At 39.3% G+C, this 23939-nt stretch overlaps 3 protein-coding genes and 1 long non-coding RNA gene across 11 annotated transcripts in view; 2 read left to right on the forward strand and 2 right to left on the reverse strand.

Annotated features, from left to right (window-relative positions):
* The window catches only part of pbx4 (pre-B-cell leukemia transcription factor 4), a 31336-nt gene extending 19689 nt beyond the window's left edge, over window positions 1-11647 (forward strand). For 2 of the 4 annotated variants that reach the window (XM_042005802.1, XM_042005818.1), the window contains 3 exons: window positions 53-209; window positions 3773-3859; window positions 8423-11647. In XM_042005802.1, the coding sequence (XP_041861736.1) occupies window positions 53-209; window positions 3773-3816 (201 nt within the window). In that variant the 3' untranslated portion in view covers window positions 3817-3859; window positions 8423-11647. Of the gene's footprint in view, window positions 1-52; window positions 210-2501; window positions 2606-3772; window positions 3860-8422 lie in introns of all 4 variants that reach the window. The other 2 variants (XM_042005827.1, XM_042005810.1) reach the window with 2 other exon arrangements.
* LOC121653216 lies at window positions 3866-6561 on the forward strand. Its single transcript, XR_006012758.1, has 2 exons — window positions 3866-6144; window positions 6316-6561. It is a non-coding gene; the product is annotated as an uncharacterized LOC121653216 (long non-coding RNA).
* Window positions 11100-14998, reverse strand: lpar2a (lysophosphatidic acid receptor 2a). 2 transcript variants are annotated; one of them, XM_042005880.1, is made up of 4 exons: window positions 14832-14998; window positions 12930-13679; window positions 12279-12541; window positions 11100-11985 (listed from the first exon to the last, which is right to left on the reverse strand). In XM_042005880.1, exons 1-4 carry the CDS (start codon window positions 14836-14838, stop codon window positions 11887-11889), a joined length of 1119 nt encoding a protein of 372 aa, XP_041861814.1. In that variant the 5' UTR covers window positions 14839-14998; the 3' UTR covers window positions 11100-11886. The 2 variants fall into 2 exon arrangements, with proteins under 2 accessions (XP_041861814.1, XP_041861807.1); XM_042005873.1 differs by having other exon boundaries at window positions 11100-11988; window positions 14832-14978.
* Window positions 14999-17604: 2606 nt separating this feature from the next.
* Window positions 17605-23939, reverse strand: part of brd4 (bromodomain containing 4) — a 29345-nt gene continuing 23010 nt past the window's right edge. For 3 of the 4 annotated variants that reach the window (XM_042005093.1, XM_042005084.1, XM_042005067.1), the window contains exons 13-19: window positions 22928-23713; window positions 22719-22825; window positions 22470-22617; window positions 22243-22373; window positions 21931-22136; window positions 20321-20570; window positions 17605-20166 (exon numbers count right to left, since the gene is read on the reverse strand). In XM_042005093.1, coding sequence (XP_041861027.1) covers window positions 20098-20166; window positions 20321-20570; window positions 21931-22136; window positions 22243-22373; window positions 22470-22617; window positions 22719-22825; window positions 22928-23713 — 1697 coding nt within the window. In that variant the 3' untranslated portion in view covers window positions 17605-20097. The remainder of the gene's footprint in view (window positions 20167-20320; window positions 20571-21930; window positions 22137-22242; window positions 22374-22469; window positions 22618-22718; window positions 22826-22927; window positions 23714-23939) is intronic. The other variant, XM_042005076.1, reaches the window with a different exon arrangement.

The raw sequence follows: 23939 nt of genomic DNA on the forward strand, positions 1-23939 counted from the left end.
TAAATTTAGTTCACACCAGACTGAGAATAAATCACTACTTTATGTCCCACAGGTCTCTAATTGGTTTGGCAACAAGAGAATACGCTACAAGAAGAACATTGGTAAGTTCCAGGAGGAAGCAAATCTCTACGCAGTTAAAACAGCGGTGGATGCTGCCAATGTGTCTGCGCAGGCTAGCCAGGCCAACTCTCCGGCAACGCCAAACTCAGGTATCAGTCAACAGTCTGTTTTTGGTGTGGTTGTTTGGCTGGAAAACAGCTCTTAAAAGCAGTCCCCACTTTCACAACATCAATCAAAACAAAGAAAACACAAGGTTCAGAAAAAAAGATGGACACTTACATGCAGTGATGTCCAAGTTTTGTTTTTCCTCTCAAGTGGTCCTGCTAACCCCCATTAATTTAGTAGAGAGCATTTAATTGTGCTCTGTTTCTCAGCCATATCTGTTTCTAAACATCATTCACCTTTATAAAATGCAACTTAAAAAAAATAGTGTTCAGCTCTTTTAACTCTAGAATGGCCACGATTCTACAACTACTAAATCGGCCAACAGTGGCAATTTTAAGCGCTACATTTAAGCTTAATTTAATTCCCTTTATAACTATACAGCTAAAAATATATAAATCATAATCAAATACTGTTTTTAAAAAAGTATAAAGCAACAATTGTAGCTTTGTTGGCCAAAGAAATAAATATAATCTAAAGTTCAATTTGCGCAAAAATGGAGAGGTGGTGGATAGGTGACGGAGAACACACAAACATGACAGAAGTAAGAGCTAGGCAAAATGAAGGCAAGAACATTTATACTGTCATGACAACACTATTTACTGTAATGCTGTAACAACTATGTAGACGTCACAGCCACCACAGATTCTCCATACTTGGCACCACCTCCTTTCAAGAGTCTGCTGCATCTTTGGATTGTGCTGCTTTTCACATTGTCCCACCTGCTTTGCTGGCTCCCTTCAAAAGCTCTGCTCTAAATTCCTCTGCCAGCTGGTGTTAAAAGCCCTTTAAGCTGTCTGGGTTTCAGTGCACTTCTTGAAGATGATGTGGACATTTATTATTTATTATTCTTACAAGTTCCCGTATGTTGTAAAATACAGCATTGATCCATCTTTGCATACCACTCTTTACCGAATACCTCCACATTTTCTGATCCAGAATGTCGGGAAACTAAAAATACAACAGTGCAAAATCCTGTGTGGTCAAAATGACCACCTGTGGCCGAAATAGGTAGGAATGATCATATTTCCTCTGTTATTTGCATACTAAATATTAAAAGTAGTTTGATGAAAGCAAGGATTCATCATTTTGACAACTTTACTGAATATTAAAATTTCAAAATGGTCCAAATGACCGCCTTGGCCGTTCTAGTGTTACGTTCTCAACTGCTTCAACTGCTTTTTTTTCTTCTTCTTTTATTGTTTCATCCTATTCTATTTGAATTTCTGATGCTTTTCCAACATTTAAAACTACTTTCCATCTATCGTTTGTATATTTTTAAATAAAATATCCTTTAATTATACAGTTCCTTTTTCACTCTTTCATTTTGAGTTTCCTAAATATTTGCAGAAAGTATAGTAGTACACTGTATCTTTAAACAGTTATGTATGCATTAACGCATGGCACATTTCAATTGTCTAGTAAGCCCCTTATCATTTAGATGATATTTATTTGCCCCCTTGTTATGACCTCAATGAACTCAGAATATAATTTGACCAGCTGATTTGTAAGTTGTGACATATTATGGTCTGTCAGAATTATGTCCCTCTGAAATTGTGGTGGCACCTTAGCATGTATGTGCACTGTGAGCCAAAATAGTATTGAAGTTTTTGAATGAATTGGATATTGGCCTAGATTAAAATCTTAAAGCAGACCATAATGCAAGCAGTGACACTTGCTGTCACTCACTTTCACTGAATTGCAGTTTGTTTTTAGGTATATCCTGTACCATTCATCGAACTATAACAATTGAAAAGCCTCACATCCTTTATTACTGTCACTAGCACCTTACCTGACTTCTTTGATTACACACATCGTCCCCTGGGAACTGAAACGTGTTTTCCACATTTACTTCTCCAGCTTAACTTCAGCTCTCAACTCATCAGAAACTGAATACATAAGCGACACAGAAGCTCAAGTTAGCCAGGGACACCAGAATTATGTTATAGCTAAAGTTAAAGGTGTTTGCCATCATTTCAACTAAACAGACCTCTTTTTATGCGATGCACACTTCAGCACTTGTGTGTGCAGCTGAAATGTACATGTATGTTGAGAAGAATCTTTGCATTTAGGCTTGTAAAATTACTTGTTCAGAATCAGCTGGCTGACAATAGTGACCCTCATGTTAAGGCTGTTTATAAGATGAGAATTTACTTCTGCTAGGCATTGTCCCTGACCAGTGGGTAACCTATGACCCCACTGAGAAGTTTTTTTTTTGTTTGTTTTTTTTTTTATTAAATACATATACCTATATACATATACACACACACTGCCTGCAGGGTCACCGGGGTCATACAGCTTGTCTCATACAGGTGACACCTACCTTGGCCTGCGTTCGCTCAACGGGGAGGGTCTCAACCTCACCCCCTCTCTACAACCTCAGGTATGCAGTGAGGACAGCTGCAGTTGATAGAGTTGACCTGTATGGTATAGTCACCAACCATCCCGTATACCCTCCAGTAGCTTAGCTCCTTTTGACCTCTCCTCAGATCCTGTCCTAACTGAACCTTTGTTACCACCACCAACATCTGCACCAAACAGTGCAAACTGACCTTTCTTTGCTTTGAGAGCCAATGGCTTCAGACAAGGAACAATATTTATTAGTGCTGTCTGCATAATTATTTTTCAGCTTGCAAAAGGCCAGGCTTGGTGTTAACTTTGATGCCCATAAATAAATTTTATTTTTAAATACTTTTGCAGTTGGTAAAATCCCTCGGATCAGGGCAGGGGATCAAACCAGTAATGTCTCAGATTAATGGTCAGTTTCTTTGTTTTTAGGATGCCCTGGCCTTCCAACCATATCATAGCTTCCTGCCTTTGTCCTTATGTTTCCCAAACTTATCCAAACATCCTGTTTTACCATGTCCACCCCTTTACCTGTGTAGTCTGTTAAGTAATTCTTTGGAGTTTTACATGTGATCGTTGATAGTAACGTATTTGTGTTGTTCTGGAGGAACAAAGTTTAGATTTCTCTTATATTAAACAGGATGGCAGAGCAGCAGAAAAGTACTGTTAAGTAAGGCCAAGTTCATACTACAGGATCTATAGCCTGACTTTTATATAAAAGACAAATGCTGAAGATCACAGAAAAATAGTTCAGATCTGAGGCGAATCATAGTTTGATCAGTATCCATTAATTACAATGTGTAATCATTTCAAAGATGCGATTTGAGAAGCTCGCAGACTTGACCCACTCTCCAGCTGGATATCTGATTGAGGAACTACAGCCAATGAGTGCAAGTGACGGTCTGGTAACAAGATGAGGTGACCCCTTCAAAGGAAAACAAACATGAAACAAGACACAGTTCAATGAAAAAAACTATAATTAGCTGTGGAAACTTGAGAAGAATGATTAAAAAAAAATCTTTTTGTGCAGCATGAACAACAATCTAAAAACATCTTACACTTGTAGTCTGAACTTGGCTTTGCAGACCCATTCTTATGCATTCATTAGAGGTTTGCTTTCAGCCTTTTCTTGTCCAGTTAAAACGATAACAAACAACTGTCTAAATGTGCTTACTTTTTTGTTCAATTGCTTTTTCTGTGATAGGTGGATACCCTGCACCGTGCTACACACCTGACGGCCGGCTATGAGGAGTTGTCAGGTAGCGGCCTCTTCACCCCTCATCGCCTGGATGTGAGTATCAATTTTCAGTCATTATGTTGTGGCTGTGTATACTTAGAATTTTCATGATTTTTTTTATGCACTGATTTAATAAGTTGCTGCATATATAACACACACAGCCCACTTTATTAGATCCAACTGTTCAACAGCTTAAAACAACACAAATGGCTAATCACATGGGAAAAATTCAATGTATTTAGCCAAGTAGACATGGTTAAGAGGACTTGCTAAATTTCAAAGCGAAAAAAGGAGGTTTAAGTGACTTTAAATGTAGCATGGTTGTTGGTACCAGACAGGCTGGGCTGCCAGAGACTGCTGATCTACTGGGATTTTCACACAGCCATCTCTGGGGTTTACAGAGAATGGTCCAAAGAGAAAATATCCAGTGAGTGACAGCTGTCTGGACAAAAATACCTTGTTGATGTCAGGAGAGTGGGCTGACTGGTTACAGACGATAAAAAGGCAACAGTAACTCAAATAACCCCGGATTACACCCATGGTATGCAGAATGCCATCTTTGAATGTGCAACATGTCAAACCTTGAAGCAGAACACCCTGGTTGCAGCTTGTCTACTCCTGACAACTAAGAACAAGAAGCTCGAGGCAACAATTTACATAAACTCATTAAAATTGAACAATATAAGAAAATGTTGCTTGGTCTGATTCTACATTTCAGCTGCAGCAATCAGATGCTATAGTCAAAATTTGGTGGAAACGGCATGAAAGCATGGATCCATCCTGCCTTGTATCAAGAGTTTAGGCTAGTGGTGTAATGTTGTAGGAGATATTTGATCTCTTATTAACAGACTGAGTATGGTTTATTTAATAATTTATTTTTCCCTGAGCAAGGACCTTAACCTCCAACTGCTCCCAAGATGTCGAAATAGCCCACTTTCTAGTACAAATCTACTAGAGATGGGTAAAATACAGAGCCTAATTTCTCAATAAGGATTAATAAAGTAAAAACTATTATGATTCTTTTTATTATTCATTATCCTGCTGGCTACTTGCATCAGGATAATGCACCAAGTTCATTCATTCTATAGAACTTAATCCAATTCAAAGTTGCAGGACAGCTGGAGCCTATCCCAACAATTAGCAGGCGAGAGGCAAGGTACACTCTAGACAGGCTGCCAGTTTACCGCATCATGTGACAAAGCTAAAGTCATGTCAAACTGGTTTCTTGAACATGACACTGTACTCCAGTGTCCTCCACATTCACTAGATCTCAATCCAATAGAGCACCTTTGAATAAGTTGGTAGAGCAATGAATAATGGATACAAAGTAAAGTGCTTTGGGTTCCTTGGAAAGCCCTATACAAATCTAATCCATTATTTTAAGTGATGCTATTGTGTCAATATTGACCAAAATCTGAGGAAAGTTTCTAACACCCTTTTAAATCTACTCCATGAAAAAGCAAGGCAGTTCTGAAAGCAAAAGTGACCCGACCCAGTACTTGCAAGGTTTACCTTTTTATAAAGTGGCAGTAAGTGTTTATGTGCAGATTTAGGAAGACAAAGTGGCAACAGTGAATTGCACATAATGTTGCATCTTATCATAATCCATGCTAATTTCAAATCTCACTACAGTTGTACATCTAATGAGGCATGTGGTAATCATTTAATTGTATTTTGCATCTATTTTGGAGACATTGACCCTCATTTATCAAATGAATGTGGAAATAAACATATATTTAATCGCAGGAATGATCCCACAGTTGGATCTACGTGTGATTCATGAAACGTTTGTTTCTGACCATTCCCAGCGTATGAATGAGCAGGCCTTAATACAGCAGCTGAAATCCATCATCATTTACATGTTAGGCCCTTAAATACTCATGGTCCGGAGACCTCGCCCAGTGAGGTCAAACCATGGAGAGAAGATGTTCTGCCCAAAAAAAAAAAAAAAAAACTTTTCGAAGGTTGAGATCAAAACCCTCAATTGTGTGTGGGGAAAAAAAATAAAGAGGTACTATTTGACAGCCTAAACACCGGGGTGAAAGCCATGCACAAAAACGCTACAGAGGATCACGGAGGCAGTTAATATCGTCGACGTTGGTGAACGGACTCCGGCTGAGGTATGAACAAAATTCTCAAGTAGTTTTTATACGCCCATGATTGTTTTAGTACTTTTTTATTTTAGTAATAGCTCATGCCTGGTAACTGAAAATCCCAATTGTTTACTTGTAGGTCAAGAAAGAGTGTGAGCCACAGCAGCACACTGTGACAGGTGAAGGCCATCCAGACCCGAGCTTAACCCTGACGGGAACAGAAAACAAGATTGCTTCCTCAGTCAGGTCTGAATCCATCTCTGGCATCACAGGTGGCGGTGGAGACACAGACGCCCTTGCGTCGGATCAGGAGAAGAATGCTAATTACCAACACCATTTTGCTTGCATCGTAATATCTGTTTTTAACTTTGACAGAGTAGTTACACAGGTTCACATTTGTCTTTTTGAATGTTTCAGAGCCATACACCAGCGGCAAGGCTTCTTAGTTCTCCCAGAGCGGTCCTACAGAGCCAGGACGCAGAGACCATGCTCATGTCCGTCCCCGTGCTGGGCCACAAAGACCAGCGCTCATCACTGCAGAGTTTCTGGAAAGGCAGATGTGCCGGTTAATGGCAGCAGTGGTTCATGCACGAAAAATGTAAACGATGTGGTAAAAGAGATAAATGAAAACCTAAGTGAATAAAACTCATTTAAACTGGTAAACGTTGTCTGTGTTTACTTGCATTAGCTTAGCATTATCGTGTTCAAGTTACTGTAATACAAAACCACTTTTTCTAGCCTACAAAATCTTTAGCTAATAGCATTTCCGCTTGTCCAGTAAAGAACTCCACATTTCTATAGTGCATAGCATGGGAAAGAAATGGCCTAATAGAACACTTTAAGTTATAGACCACTTGATAAACGATTCATCAGCTCCTGTCTCCTCTGTATAGCCCCCAATGGAGACTGTGCTGGGCACAGTTCCCTGGGCATCCGCTCCTCTGGCTGAGCCGGGGCATCAAAATGCTTCATTAGCCATAGAAATATTGTGCAGCACTGCACATGACAGTTATGTTGCAGACTTTTTACATCAGTGCTCCCCCCCGCTGGTCCAAGACGCATCCACCTGCCCTTCAGCAACCTGAAGCAGCGCTCCACTGTGGCACGTGTGCGTACGCTGTTGAAACTGTGCTCCTGCTCTGTGGCAGGGTTGCCAGTGGGGTGATGAGATGCTCTGAGAGTGGTATTGGTATGAGTTTGTTTGCAAACACAGATCTCTGTATTTATCATTATTTCACATTGTAGTTTATAATGATTGATGGGCCTACTGATTAAATTTCAGCTAATGTAATTGTCACTTGTGGGCTATGGCTGTTTATCACATTTATTTTTTTAAATAATTTTTTTGACTGCATCAGTGTGCACTCCAAAGCAGTATCAGTAAGCTTTTTTTTTTTTTTGGGAATCCATTTTAATATGCTGTTTTGCAAATGGGTTATTTTTGAGTAATGAATATGTGGCTGCTTATGCTTAGAAGACAGTTTGAGGTTTGTTTGATTATTTTCAGGGTTTGCTGTGCTGCACTGCAAATCCAAACTGACTCACACTTGCATACATAATCTCAAACCTGCCGTGAGATTTGATCGTATGCCCAAATTTAATTGCCGAGCCCTGCATGGAAATGGTTATGCAGACAGATTTCCGTTGTATGTTCATTTGATAGCCCTTGTGTCTAAATTGTAGCTAGGTGCTACTTGTAAACATGCCACCATTTCCAGTGTTTTTACCTGGAACACTACGGAACAAGAATTGTGGTTGTAGAGGTTTGTGAGTGATGCAATGAAGAACTAATTCAACTGTCTATTTGTGATATCAGTGTGGGGTGGGAAAGACGCTGAGCAGGGTGTTACCTGTCTGTGTTTGCTCAGCAAATGCCAAAGTCCAAGTGTGTTTAGCCCTTTGAACTTCTAGATCATTAAGAGCCTCCTGTGCCTTTACAATTTCAAATTTATAATTCAGTACATTAGACATCAACAGGTTATAGCTTTTTTTTTCTTTTTTTTTTTTTAAACAATAGAAATGGCTCACAATTTTGCAACTGTGTTTATTCAACAACATAACTTGATTATTCTTATAAACTTAGCATATTTTAAAATTAATGTGATAACTTGTCTCTAGAATTAATAGTCTGCAATCCATTGGGTATTGTTAGATTAAACTGTGTAACTGAAAAGAACACAAAGCTGAATAAAATGGCAAAAGAAAAATCCATGGTAACTGCATCGGCTGTATGCCAGCACACTGGGACAATATACAGGTGGTTCTATTCATACAACATTTGGCTTCAGAGGCTTTCCATGCATAGACATTTAATCAGTCTACTCTGAATGAAGCATTGTGAAGGTGCAGATAAAGGCAGTTTTCCTGCTAAATCTCTCCTGAAATCAAGTGTCCATGTTGTTAGTCTGCTTCTTGTTTTGCATTGACCATTGGGATTGGTGCAGATCATGACGCTCAAACATAATAAATCAAATAGTCTTTGTCCTCAAGCTGAAAACTGACACTTTTTCATGTCTGTTTTCAGGCTAACAGCTGGCAGGACACCACCAACACCCCCTCGGTTACCTCCCCTCCTGGTCCTCCTGGCAGCGTCCACTCCGACACCTCCAACTGATTTGGTGGCACTCCTTGCTTTCACTTCATTCCCACTCCAGTCTGCTCCGACTGCCATCTCCTCTCTACATTTTCACTTCTGCCTGTCAACTAGCCACACAAGGCTGTACTTTCATTTCATGCACGCATGCTGTGTTGGAACACAGGACAGCTGTACAGGACTTAAAAAGGAATTGCCCCGTCAGCATTACTTCAGTGTTTAAATCTTCATAAGTCAACATCAAAGGGGAATGGAGCTCACACATACTAAGAAAACATCTTTAACTGTCATGGACTTTTTGAAAACCACTGGCCCAGCTGTGTAAATGATTATGATGTCTGTACATTATGTGTATATGCACGTTAACTTTACACAGTACTCTCACAGCTCGTTCATGTGCCGTTGACCTCTACACTCTTTGCTTTGGGAAACTGTGATTGCCTGTATCTCTTGAAGCCTTGGCATCTGATTGCCAAACTATGGATACGGATCACCAGGGAGCTCTGCTCCTCCCGCTTGTACCAAAGTGCTGCCCCAGTGTTTCTCTATGAGCACCATCTGCCAACTCAACACAAGACACCACAGCATCTTCTTGTCCTTATTGCTTGATGTTTCATTCTGTTGAGGTTGCAAAGTGAATATCTGAGATATGCACAAAGATGCATGCAAACACTCCCCATAACATACACCTTGCAACTTTTCAGCTGTCTTCATAATTAGCTGACATAGAAGGTGTGTCAAGCACAAATGTTAGCATCCTTGTTATGGGTTTCTAGTCAAGGAGATCACTTTCTAAACCAGGCAGGACAAGTGATACTAGGGCTGGTGGGAAGAGGAGAAATGGGCAGAGAGAGGAGAATCTTTGGTTGAGTGGATGTAACTGATAACCCCCTTTTTTTTTTTCTTTCTTTCTTTTGCTAACCAATAGAGGGTGTTGGTAGATGGCTTGTAGACTTTAATTATTGCTTTTTGTCCACTAGTTTATTTGATTGTAGGCTTTTTTCTAATGCTGTTTCACCAAGAATGCACCAGCCACCACCAAAAATTTAGCTCAATAAAGCATCTAAATGATGAGAAAAGAAAGGTGGAATGATTGTGGGGCATCAATGTGTTATATGGGACAAACGTGACATGAATTTAGAAACGTGACTGTCTTCCATGCATGTAGGACTTTTAGGTGTGATATTTTCATTTAACCTTCAAGTTTTTAAGATTCATTTTTATTAAAAAAAAAAAAATAAAAAAATAAAGGGTATAATTATTACAGTCAGACCAAAAACGAAAAAGTGCATCATGTATTGCTATGATGTGTGTGTCTCTGTGTGGGAGTGTGTACAGTGTTCTTGGGATGTCTTCGTCAAACTGGCTGGTGCCCATATGAACTTTAAGCATTATAGAGACTGGGTGCTTCCACCAGCCAATGACACACAAGGTGGATTCAGCTGAGATTTCCTCCCCATCTTGAAACATTTAAGCTTGTGCCCGAGGCAACACACTACAACCTACTGTTGTACCAAAACCAAAAATACCAAGTTCAGCAATGTAATAATGTTACTCTGTCTCTCTCTAAAGTTGGTGAACAGTCATCTTTTAAGTCTGAGGAGAGGAGGGAATTATATTTGTATCTGTGTCTCTGTGGTGTTGTCTGGCCTCAAGTTGGTTTGATTTTTGGGAGTTTTGTTATGGGGCTTCATAAGTGGGTGGGTGGAGTGAACACTGTCATCACACCTGTAATTTGATTGTGAGCATAAAGTAACGCTCTTCCTTTTACTCATCCTTTAATACCGCCTGGGTTAAAAAAAATATATATATACTTTTTTTTTCTTTTTCAATTCTTTGGCCAATTGGGCAAGGGCTTTTCTCTCCTCTATAACCAAAAGGAAAAAAGGAGGCAGCACTGGGTGTAATAAAACTCTTAACTCATTTAAGAAACCTACAACATTTTGGGGATTTTCATTCTTTGAAACTATTTTATACATTAAATGTTATGTGAATAACAAAGCATTTTGATAGTAAGGTAAAGCCTTATGAAGATTTAAGTGTCATTTAAGACTTTGTTAAAATATGTTACAGAACAAAACCTGAATTTAAAATCTGGTCATGTGCGATATCCCACGTTTAATTTCTTGTTTTGTTACTCATTGCAGTTGATATGACTGTATCCTTATTTACAATGTTATCGCCACACCAAATTATCATGCTCGCCCCTTTTTCTACCTGTTGTAATGGATGTCACTGTACAGTTTGTGTAATGTTTCAGTATTTTTTTCTTTTATAAACTTTGTTTGGTTGAGACGCCAGTTTTATTTTGGCCTCTATCTTACAGGATCCACAATAACTCTGTATCAGTTTTGAATATTATTTAGGTATTTTGTTACATAACCAGATTGCGATGTAGGGCTTATGGGTGTTACATTTGGTGCTGTGGAACTGTAATATTTAAATCTCTCTTTTGGATCATACAGTACACGTACTGATTTAATGACCCCTGCTTTCTAATGCTCCAGTGTCTCCATTCTTAAACCATTAGATTTCAACACTAAGCCAGTTATCCACACACCCACTGTGCTATGCTTATTCAAACCTTCTCTTAGTTTTTTTCTTTTTAATGTATAAACCACACCGCAAAAACATCCATGTCTAAATTACACATGTCATAATAATGCATGTGTACACCTGGTGTCCCCTTGTTTAGCAGCGGAGCTGTAATTCTAAAATATTTAATTTTAATATGCATACTTTAAACTTTTTTTAAATTTAGATTCTGCAAGTGACTAAACTTTCACAGCACCAAATGTCTTCATAAGCCTTTTTTTGTTTTTATTAGTATATTTGTATCTCCCCTCTTTTCCTTGTATTTACCCCTCTCTCTACCTCTGTCTTTCCATTTCTCTTGTATATAACCCCACTGTTTTCAGACTTGTGAGTCTGTATGAACTCCTTTTATACCTCAACTTTAGAATTGTTCTAGAAAGAGTAAAACAAAAAGGAAGAATATGAAAAATTGTAGTGTTCTTATTAGAAAAATAATAAAAATTGATTTAGTGTGATTTTTTTTTTCAGTATTTGATTTCAAATTTTAGGAGTGTTTCATTTTCTATTTTGTCACAAATGCTCTTGTGATAGTCAAATGTAATAAAAGGAGAGATTGCACCATCTGATGATTACCGTGAATCTGTTAGCTTCATGGACACTCAGGATGACACCATACTGGGAAATGAAAACGTTTTCTCCAGCGTTCATATAAATCTGAAAGTCTGTTTTTAATTCTGTTCCACAAAGGCGACATGAAAGAGAAAGCTTAGTAGACATTAGCTGTTGTCCAAAGATAAGCTTCAATTTAACAAGATAATCTGTTTAAAGGTTTTTTTCTTTCCAGTATTTATGATTTTCCGTCATACCGCTGGCACTGTCCATCCATTGTCTTTACTGTTGGTGTCCTCAGGTTTCCATAAGGCCTGGCCCTCTGACATCTGGACGCTGTGGAAAGTGTGCTGCTGAAAAATGTTAACAAAAGATATTTGAGTGTTGAATTAAAAAAGACTCACTAATTTTCTAATGATAATTTAAAAACAAATTAGAATTAAAAAAAGGGCATGCTTTCATAGAACTTGCAAGTGTGGGAAGTGAAACAGGTTTGTCTCCCAAGAGGAAGTGTGAGCAACCAAAAAGATCAAGAGTAATCAAAAGAGAGAGTGCAAAGTTACTCAAATTGTATTTCCACTCTGTCTGGTTAAACTACATCACTACCATCAACAGTAACATCAGCAGGACACCATCAGGTTACCTCTGGCAGAGGAGAGTCCATCTCCATAGGTGACTGCAACGTCTGCTGATCAGGACCTCTCCGAACCAGACAGCAAAGGATCCACTTGAACGTCCTCCGCATCTCATTGTCCCGCAGAGAATAAATTATTGGATTAACCAGAGAGTTACACTCTGCAATCACCAAACAGTACTTCTCGTAGAGGATGGCATTGCTTTTTTCACCCAACAGTCCATCTATTAAGAGAATCACGAGGCCAGGTGTCCAGCAGATTACAAAGGCACCTGCAGTTATTTGATAACATAGATAAGACAAAGTTAAGAACAGTATTCTTAGTCTTCTACAATACAAAACAGAATTAAGGATATTTTAGGGCAGATTTGCACATTAATAGTGTAAAATCACTGTTAACTACCACTTAGAATATATTTACTTCCAGTAAATGAGTCACTTGAGCAATTAGGCAGATAACAAAAAAAAAAAAAAAAATCCTTCTGTAATAATGAAAAGTCCCAACAACCTTAAAGAAATATCCAAGAGTTATTCAAGACCTGGCATGTAAAAGCTGCAGAACTGGTTTGCAGAGTAAGATATGTGATGTAGCAATCCTAACAAGCTTAAAAGTCACTAGACTGTGCAGGGAAAATACAACAAATAAGAGCGTCTTCTCACCTAGAACCATGGAGATAGTTTTCATCAGGTTGACCACAGTCTGGTTGTGTTGCATTTCTGTTGTATGCTGAGCCATGTGCCGACTCTGGCATTTCACATAAACAAAGATGTGGCTGTACATGGCCACCATGATGAAAAAAGTGAGCAAATTTAGAACTGCCCAAAAAATGAGGAAGCGGCGGCTGTAGAGTGGCGCGACAGTGGAGCAATCTTTAAGATCACATTCACAGTTCCACAAGTTTGGCACCAGACCCATGATGATAGCTGCTGCCCAGATGCAGATTATGAGCAACACCACACGCCGCTTTGTCATGTTGCTGTGCAGCTGCATGGTGATGATGGTCTGGTGTCGCTCCACGGCAACAGCTAGGAGGTTGGCTACAGAGGCAGTCAGGCTGATGTCAATTAAAGCCCCACGGATGTACCACTGCTCCTTAGTAAGTGTTCTGGTCCAGGGGCCTGTGTTTAACATCAGGTTAGCGTAAGCAATACCTGCAAACAGGTCTGCTGCAGCCATGTTGGCCAAGAGATAGTAGATGGGGAAGTGGAAACGGTGGTTCTTGAAGATGGCCCCCATCACCATCAGGTTGGCAAGGACCACAATAACACATATTGTCAAGCCCAGTGTGATAACCGAATAATCCCTCAGAGTCCATTCGTCACGGATCTTCTTACCCACAGACTCGTAGAAGAAGATGACGCTGTGGTTGTAGTTGCAGGTATTCAATACACTGCTCTCAGTGGCCATAACTGCAGACACACAACAGGAAGCTGAGCTTGTGTAAAAGAAATTAAACCACAACACTAAGTGCAAAAAAAGCTTTGCACTGAAAAGTGGGCTTCATCCCCTTACCTTGAATATTTTACAACCTTGCATAACACAAAGCATTTTCAGTCTCAGCTGGACTGAAAACTCAATCACTCATGACTCTTCTTAACTGTACAAAACAGTAACCATTGTGGGTCTGAAGATCCACGCTTATGGATCATTTCATGGAAAATATTGGTTTTCATTGATATCTGTTTCTTGTAATATATCTGACTGCTCTGCTTGGCAATAAAGTTAAAATGATTCTTGGTTTCCTGGAAAAGACAGGAGTTTAATGAGGCTCAACACCAGTCTGATTTTATCTATATAACAAAGCATTTTGTAGTGTGTTCAGATTAATTGTCCTGTTGTAAAACCTTACTGTGTTTAGATCATTTAAACTTGCAGCTGGTTAGCTGATGGTTTCAGGTTACACAAAAGTTTCCTGTTGTTCCATTCATGTAATCTACTGACAACAAAAGCACCCCTGAGCACGAAGGCCTTTTTCTGTTCTATTTATTTGTTTATTTATTTATTTGGTCTATATTAAGTGAAAACTTACTAACAACTGCTTGAACTTAAAATGTTAATTTGCTGCCGCTGAAAGGGCCTCCAAGACACTTTCCTAAGTTGTTTAAAAGTTTGACACCTTCTAAAGTCATGAATTGTGTTGGGTCAAACTTGTTTTGTTGCCACAGAGAGGAATTACTACAGATGTTGCAAAAGAATTCTGGCTCTGAAGCACTAACACGATAAATGCGATGACAATAAATATAAATAAATCATCCATTACTCTAATATAGACCTTATCAATGCTGTTGTAAATTTAAGCAGAAAACTATACGGTAATATTCAACTAAACGAAACCAGAGTTTACAAAGTTTCCCAGCAAACTCGTTTTAACTATTTATCTCTTGAGCCCTTTAAACAATTTGAGATTCAATAGTATAATAATAATAAATAATAACCAACGGCATTAACACATAAGACATTTTCGACGTAAAATACTACTAGTTGTAGTCGAGGACTGACAATAAAAACTCACCAGGAACGCGTAGATAATGCGTAAGATAAATCTTTTACATTAAACCTACCATTCATTTAGAGTCTCCTCCATACAGTCATGTCCTTTATGAAACCAGTGGTTCAAGCTGTGATTTGAAATCAAAGTTTTACTTTTCAACGCTGAGCAACCATGTGCCGGCACACTCGGAAGTCGACGCCACTCGGAATAATTATCACTCAGATCAGCTGGACCTGACTGACAGGTAATGGTGATGCCTCCAGGTACTGTCTGGAAAATCGGACAAAACACGAGCACTCAACTTTTGGTCTACAATGCTAACTAGAAGCATCAGAGAGCGCAGACGTCTGCCAGGAGTATACAGAGGGTTAAAACTACTTGGAGGCTGCAAGATGATGAACTCGTCGAAAAATGGTGTTTAAAAGTCTAAAACAAAAAATAAATAAATGAAAAAGAAATACCTTGGTGGAAATGTAGCTTAAGTAGTTTTAGAGAGCTGATCTTTTCGAATCTACATAATCTGAGTCTGTATTCAGTGAACATATTGTAAGAATGCAATGATAAATTTATATATATGATTTGTCATTTTATGACTTTCTTTTAAAACAGCTGAGTAGGAAGTGTCAAGAAGTAGGAAGTATTTTTTTCCCATCGGTTTACAACTTGATTTATTAGTTGTAGTTCCTCTCTGTGACCACAAGAGGGCAGTGAACGTGCATGATTACAAAGAAAATACACTGGCAGTACTACTCGTATTTCTCTTGCCTGTTGAGTCAAGTCAAATCAACTTCATTTTAAGCACGTTTAAAAACAACATATGTATATGTGCTGTATAACTTAAAGTTAGTTGTGAGTTGTATGTTTTGCTCGTATATGATGCATAAAGATAAGTATGGGAGAATAAGTAGTACCGGGCAGAGGATCCACACAAAAGTTCAACTGGAAAACCTGAAACTCCAAGAACATCCAACCAGAGCCAAAAACACCCAATGCCCAGCAGGACCAACCCCAGCCCCATAATAATAATGGTAATAATAATAATAATAATAATAATAATAATAATAATAATATGAAGAATTGACAGTTATCTTGATAATTAGTTTTTCTTTTGAAATTATTGTATATAAGTTATTTTAGAAAAATAATTGCATTTACTTCGTCCCTTGTGGCGCATAGGTGCATTTGGTTTTGGTTCAGACACAAAGAAGACCAGAGGTATTTTGTGAGTAAGCAGTGGTATTTCTTTTTCTTTAATTAATGTATATTTTATGATAACTTTATTGGTATATTGTAGTACCTCACTATGACCACAAGATGGCAGTAAACGTCCATGGTTACGAAGACAACACATACTGTAGCCCAGGGGTCTGCAGCCTTTTCCAATCCAAAGAGCCATTTTCCTTCAGCCCAGATAAATAAAACTAGAGCCGCAAATCTTACGAGACTTTTTGAAAAAAGAAAACTTATAGTCTTTGATAAATATCTACAATAGGAAATTTTTGGGGATTTTTGAAGAACCCCATTTTTCTTTCTATTGTTAGGTTTTAAAATAAACAAAAACTCTTGCAAAAGAACTTTCTTCGATGGGATTTATGGAAAATGATGTAAATATATATATATATATATATATATATATATATATATATATATATATATATATATATATATATATATATGTGTGTGTGTGTGTGTGTATATCATTTTTTTAATTATTTTTATTTTTTCAGACTCTTGTTGTAGGCTCTGATGTATTTCAGTGGTTCCCATCTAATCTTCTAACCAAAGTTATGGAAAGTGTTAAGAAATGTGTCATTAATGAAGTGGTGCAGGAAAAACTGAAGGTGACCAGGATGGACATAAAATACCGAAGCTCCACTAGCTCAGTAACTTCTCTAAACCACACAGTGCATGGGACCATGTTTCAAAAGTGTTTTAAAATATATAAGAGGACCCTAAAAACCTTAAATGCTGGTGTCATATTAACAAAATATTCAAATTAAAGAAAAAGAAAAAAAAAACTTAAGCAGACCCACCTCAACTCATCACTGTGTGGACATGGCCTTAATTATACCAACCACATGCTCAGTGGGCCTCTGTGCACTTTGGGGACCCCCTTGGTGAGTCAGGGACCCGGTGTTAGGAACTACTACTGTATATAACATTAAAGGTGCACGTATGTTACAAGTTCTTGTAAGCATATTGATGGGTAATAATAGTAGCTTAGCAGTTTTTGGAAAAAAAATCATACATGTTAAATTATATAATATATAGCTATTAGGTTTGCTCTGACGTAAGTATGACTATCAGTTAAAGAAAATCTTTGTTAATAACATTGCAATAAGGGTAAGGTACTTCACAAAATCACTACCAAATGTGATGCTGGTCATCAGTGTGACCACTAGAGGGAATAAAAACCTTAAATTCCTCCTCTAAAACGCTCATTTCCCAGCCAACACGCAAATGTGGCCACCTGGGAAGCAACTGGGCCTCAGTTGGGAAACCCAGCTGGGGCCCAGTTAATTTTGTCCTCAGTTTACATGGTGGCTGAGTGTGTTTGCCCACATGAGCTAACGATGGGCTCTGGATGGGTCGAGCAATACGCAACACAACTTCCGGATGGTTCCATCATGTTGGTATATGTCAATATACAGCTAGGGGGTGTGATTCTGTCCCATTATGTCCCTGTTTAACCATGAAAATTATGGCAATTTATAAATAATTATAATGGTCAAACTATAAACCAAAACAGTTACCTGTATTCTTTATATAACACATTATTTTAAAGCCACCAAGAAAAATAAATAAGTCATAAAACATAGTGATTAAAAAATGGTCAGACACAATTTCATTTTTTTTTTTTTATTTTCTATAAAAGAGATGAGTTTATTCAATGGTCATATCAGACTTAATCAGAGACCTCGAGAGACCACTCACATACCAAACAAAAACAAAAAAAAAAAAAAAAAAAAATTGAGGAAAATGTTTTAACAAAACCCCCCAAAACAGAACAAATGTAACACAAAGATAAAATACCTGAATAAAGCAAACTCTGGGCTGAGCTGCGGGTCAGCACATTCTCTGTAGAACTCATGGCACATTACGTTCAACTTGTTTAGTGAAAAAAAAAAGGTTGAAAAGGAATGAAGGAATTTTTAACCCTTTCAAAAACCAGTCATAATAAAATTATAAATCCATAGATGTCAGACTTCACAGAAAATAAAAAAAATGAATTAAGCACTAAATGAATTCTCCTGAAGTTCTGCTTGTCTTTTTAGTCTCTCCATCAACAGAATGCTTATCTACATCGGGGAACATGCCTCCCTGCACCACACACTGAAGATAAAAACAAAACAAAAAACAAAACAAACACACACTCACACAGCCATCCAACATGACACAGTCACACGCACAGACCAGATTCAAACGCTAGTGTGGCAAGGCCCAAACATTTCTACCAAAAATCTGCAGATAGAACAAAATGAGAAAGTAGTTGTCAGGTGTGTACACTCAGAAGTCCAACTAAAACTAAATTTAAAACCCGATTACTGATAACGGGTAAAATATAAAACGTTGTATTTTCTTTTTTTTTTTTTCTTCTTTTTTTTTTTAAACACAACTCTTTAAAAAAATCTTCCTCCCCTTTCAAATATTACACCTCTCGCTCCTCACGCCACCTTTTCTAAACCCCTCAAAGTGTAATATAAGCCAACAAGAATAGCAATACAATACAGGCACTGGAGAAAAAAACACTATTAGAGACGAGTGAAGAGGATGAGATGTGTTGGATTTCAGCCCATCTCTGCTGCAACAAGGTCTCCAAGAATAGGATTAGAACTCACATCCACTATAATCAAACAAGAACAAAGATATTAATGAAAACCTTTTTTTTCAGCATTTTCCATTTAGACCTTTGTGATCATTTATGTGTGTTTTTTATTTTTTTTATTTTGTACTGTCAACAGTGCACCCCTTGTTAATTAGGTGATTCAATGAAAAAGCTAGCTGGGAGCTCCTTCTGGTCCCATCAATTATTATTATTATTTTTTTTAAACTAACCCGATTCAAGTATCAGCTACAGAAAGGTGGTGTTTGTTTTATTCCCACGACAGTTCTCTTCCAGCCTCAAATACTCAGATCAAATCCTTCAGTTTAGATCAATGAGCAGTCAAAGGGGAACATCAAACGGGCTGATTCAGTACTGATCCAGTAGTGTGACTGCTGTGAACAAGCCAATGATATGAACTTCCCAACATTATGTCTGAAAGTATAATACAAATAATGATGCAACACTTGTAGTGAAATCCAACTAAAGCTCAGAGACAACTGGCCCTTTCCCTCTTCTGCTAACAGTTTCCCACTGTAGTCTTAAATTACAAATACAAGGCAAGGTGAAAAGTGATTTCTGTCTTTGATAAATACTCAGTTGAGCTATGATAATGCATATATTCATTTTTCCCCCCCTCCACTATCTACCTACCTACGATGTTTTAGGACAAGTAATTTAGCATAAAAGACATTGGGTTGTTTGGCATAGATGTCAGAGGCGGAGTGTGTTGGTGTGAAGATTCAAAGAGCTAAAGTGGAAAGAGGAAAGATCCAAAATAAACAGTTATTGTAGTATAAGAAAATACTTCTTTACAGTAGATACTAGATGATGAAAAAAGGTCTGCACGGCTTCTGGTCCTGTCTGTAAATGTAATTGGTTTGTACATGTGTGCAGGCCATAGAACATACTCGTCTGTTTAGGAAAGTGGTGTAAGGCAAACTGTACCTTCTCTGCTGAGAAATATACACGATTTACACTATGGAAGTTCCCTCCTAAAGAAAAAAAAAAAAGTGTTCACTTACAACAAACAAAACAGACAATTTTCTTCACCATCTCGGACATCTGGCAGTTTGAAAATGCATCTGCACAGTCTGTCAGTATTTCAGAGCATCTTCATCATCACTGGGATGTCTTTACTTCTGCAGTCATGTCCACGCAGTGAGAATCAAGCTTGACAAAGGCAACTGTGCCAGCAGGGGTCCTCTTTCTCCCATTTTTAGATATCAGGCAAGCAAGGCTCAATTCCCAGGAAATGACATCCAAAACAATGAGACTCTCCCCACATGCTGAGTGTGTTCAGTCCATGATAAGTGAGCCATGGCCACCTGCCCAGCGTTTGTACTCAGTTTCAACAGGACTCGTCACGTACGTGCGCAGTCCGTGCAGTCTGTGGCCCTTGGTGGTGCATGGTCACCTGATCTTTGTGAAGAGGAAGTTTACAGCATCCATTCCTTTATTCTGTTTTTTTTCCTTTTTTTATTTTGCAGTTACGTTTCTGTTGCTCCTCTCCTCAAAACAGGTTTTCTTCAAAGATAGCCATTAAGTCACTTTGGAAATTCATGTCAATAGTCGCTGTCATCTAAAGAAAAAAAGAAAAAAAAGAGGAATAAATACGTAGTTTTGTTTAGTTTTTCTTTGCATCCAGCACTCCTCAGATCTTACACTTAGGGGAATGTTTTTAAAAACTGAAATGAATGACTAATATTTATTAAAAGTGAAGATAATCATCTCACCGCTTCTCGCCTCCTCCTCTCCTGTTCTCGTCGGCGTGCTAGCTCCCTCTGGTTATCGAGTGGATTTTGTGCGGCGGGTTGTGGCGGTGTAGGGGGTTGAGGAGGCTGCTGAATGGCAGCCGGCTGAGGCTCCTGCTGCACCTGCGGCTGTTGTTGTGAAGGAGCTTGGACATGCTGCTGCTCAAGACGTCTGCGAGGCTCCTCATGCACCCTTCTGCTAGGCTCCATGACGTCTTCTTCATCCCGACCTCTGGAAGGGATTCAGACCGATAATTTAGACACGATTAACACATTGCTCTATAGCAGGGCTACTCAATTCGGTCCTACGAGGGCCACAATCCAGCAGGTTTTCCATGTATCCCTGCACCAACACACCTGAGTCAAATTAGGCTCTAACAGCCAATCAGGTTCTACACAATGACTCATTAATTTGACTCAGGTGTGTTGGTGCAGGGATACATGGAAAACCTGCTGGATTGCGGCCCTCGTAGGACCAAATTGAGTAGCCCTGTTCTATAGATTGTGCAGAATAAGAGATGTCCTTAATTTCCCTTTACAAAGACTACAGACCGCTCTGTTTCATAGCAACATATCAACTGTCCTAAGAAAGGTGGCTATAGTACTCAAAGTACTGTGTGCACCAGTCTTGGACAGGACCTGGTCTGATGTGGTCTAGATGACAATCATAAACAAATTAACAAATAAAACACGTTTTTTATGTTTTTTCATGAACAGAATAACGGTTTCACAAATCAGAAACTGTGCATTAAAGATTCTACATGCTCTGTAGAATAATTTAGTCCAGACCTGAACATCCTAAATCTTGTGGTTTTTTCAGCAGGACCTGGTCTAATCTGGTCAAAACCCCTGAAAAAAGCAGTGGAATGGCCCTTTGTTTATATCAGAAGCTAACTTCAGTAATGTCAGGCTACCATCTCTGAACATCAGCTCTGCAAGTATCAGTGTTTAAAAATTAAACAGCTTGATGTTATTTCTCTTATTTACATGACAGCACGTTATTCTGTGAGGTCGCATATTTATTGTCATATGGGTGCAAACAAAGGTGACCTGGTAACGCCGAGTTCCTCCCCTACCATTGGTAGGTTAGCTCAGTGTGACGACAGACCATGTTAACATACATTAAATCTCTTGTTTTGTTTTTAGCTGCAAAAACTCTGCAAGCTGGAGATCTGTCACAGTGCTGGAATACTTTAAGCCCTGTAATTATATATTTTTAAAAAATTATTAGAAAGAAACATAAATACAGAGCTTACAAAATGCAAAATGAGTAACCTGCATGAGATGTTTTGTTTCAACCAAATTACACAAATTGGTTTTCATACCAATACCAAATTTATTCAGTTCATGATGTGGTGAGACTTACATCAACAGAAGAATTTAGTTTTACATTTGCAGAAATACACACACACACACAAAAAAATTCAAGTGTTTCTGTTTCTCTTTATGGGATGTATTGCTCTAAACCCACAAATATTATCTTCCATATTGTAATTTTGAGGCTGATATACAGCTAATTATTTATTTCCTGATGAGATAAACATGGCTGCCTTACGTGTGATCGGTTTTAGTCTTCATCTTGACAACCTTACCGTAGTTTATCCTGCTCTCTGCGTAGCCTGTCTTTCTCTGCCTGCTCGGCCTGGGCCTTCAAGGCTTTCTCCCTCTCCTCTTTCTCCCGAGCAGCACGGCGGAACTGCTCAAAACTGTCACTCGAGGACTTCACTGCTGATGACGGCGTAGATGTAGACTTTTGTGCCAAGCTGGCCCACGAGCCCATATTCTTTAGTTTCACATCCTGAGCAAACACAGAGATAAAATTGAGTACTGGAAGATGCAGCATCTTTAAGGACAAGGGATAGTAGTGTGTAACAACAATTTCGAAAGCCAATTCTTGCACTTACCTGTACTTTTTTGGGAGCAGTGGGGGTCTTGGGCTCCTGCTTAAATTTATCCTTGTCCTGCAGGGAAGGGGGTGGTCCACTGGACTCAGACGAGCGGATGACGGGTCGTGAGCTGTCCATGGACTTCACATCTGCTCAAAAATATAAACAAATATAAGTCAGCTTAGTTAATATATTAAGCAGAGAATTTAAACCAGAGGAAAATTAGAAATTCAAGGAGTTCTCACTCTGTTGGCTGTGGCCTGGTTGACTGGGCTTGTTTTCAGGATGTTTGTGATGGTCTGGTCTCATTGCAGGATTAAACTGTTCTCTCATCACTGGTGATGGAGGAAGTTTCTCCTCTTTTATCGCACTTTGGCTTCCAGGGGCCCTCTGCTGCATGGTAAGCAAATGGGAGTCAAGAGTCAGACAATGATCTGGCCTTGCACTCAACCGTCCTTTCCAAATACTCTGCCCAGTCTGTGCAGATTTCTCACCTTTTTGGGCTGCATGTTGTGAGGTGGAGACAGGTGAGACACAGGTGGATACTGGGGAAGTTGTGGGGAATGCATCATAAGAGGGGAAGGATTGTCCCTCATGTGACCTGTGAAGAAACAGGTGGGGAATAAAATGTATGCCTTCACAAATCATTTGAATAGCAGTGCTTGATACAACAGTTAACAAATTTCCATCTTCTCAGGCTTACCCATGTTGTACGAGTCAGCTTTGGTTGGGCGAGGGGAGGGCTGCTCTTGTTGCTGCTGGATGATCTGCTGTGCTTTGTTGGAAGGCATGGGGACTTTGTGTTGTGACCCCTGGGATTGACCAGCGAGTCCAGGACCCTGCTGGTAGTTCAGTTGCGGCGGTTGTGATTGCTGTGGTTGCTGTTGAGCGTGCTGCATGTGACGTGCTTGGTGTAGAGGTATCTGTGGAGGCAGGGCCTGATGTGATGGCGCAGACTGAGCTTGGGACTGAACAGAAATGTGGGGAGGAGGCAGCGAGGTCTGAGTAGAGAGCTGAGATTGTACTTGGGCAGACTGTAGGAGAGAAGTTTGTCCTTGTTGTTGTTGTGACTGTTGCAGCTGCTGCTGCTGCCGAACCTGCGCCTGGAGCGCCTGCATGGATTGCTGGGGCTGACGAGCTTGTTGGAACTGCTGTAGGTATAACTGCACTTGATTTATAGGCGTTGTAGACCCTGGCTCTTCATCATCCTCCAACAGCATCTGGGGAGGCTGGGAAGACAGCAAGCCTTGAGGTGTGAGTGTTGGGGGTGACATGGGCCGCTGGTGCAGAGGTTGAGAAGAATGGAGGATCTGAGAGGAGAGCTGATGCTGTGGTGGGGGAGCTGACTGGGGTTGGAGCTGCTGCTGTTGCTGCTGCAAAGTTGGCTGCTGCTGAGGTGGTGCTTGTTGCGGCTGTGGGGGTTTGGGATGAAGAGGCGCTGCCTTATGACTGGGCCGAGAAGGCTGCTGAGGCATGGAACCGTGTAGGGCTGAGGTTGCAAAGTTGCAGGAAAAAAAACAAAACAACAACAACAGATCAGGAGATATCGTACATTCTAATAAAAACTACAAAATTTTGTTTTTACAAAATGTAGCCAAGTGTTAGGTTACGCCAGCACACACAGATTTAATTTCTGAAAATGCAAGGACACCACAGAACTTTAAGAACAGAGGTGACTGCAGCCAAATCCACAGACACAATGACAGATAAAACTA

The sequence above is a fragment of the Melanotaenia boesemani genome, chromosome 2 (genome assembly GCF_017639745.1).
Source record: "Melanotaenia boesemani isolate fMelBoe1 chromosome 2, fMelBoe1.pri, whole genome shotgun sequence".
Lineage (NCBI taxonomy): Eukaryota > Metazoa > Chordata > Actinopteri > Atheriniformes > Melanotaeniidae > Melanotaenia > Melanotaenia boesemani.

Coding starts and splice junctions, on each gene's coding strand:
- lpar2a (XM_042005873.1), bottom strand. Junction 12,542..12,929: donor AACTATCTCCATGGTTCTAG/GTGAGAAGACGC, acceptor AAATAACTGCAG/GTGCCTTTGTAATCTGCTGG. Junction 11,989..12,278: donor TGGACTCTCCTCTGCCAGAG/GTAACCTGATGG, acceptor AACATTTTTCAG/CAGCACACTTTCCACAGCGT.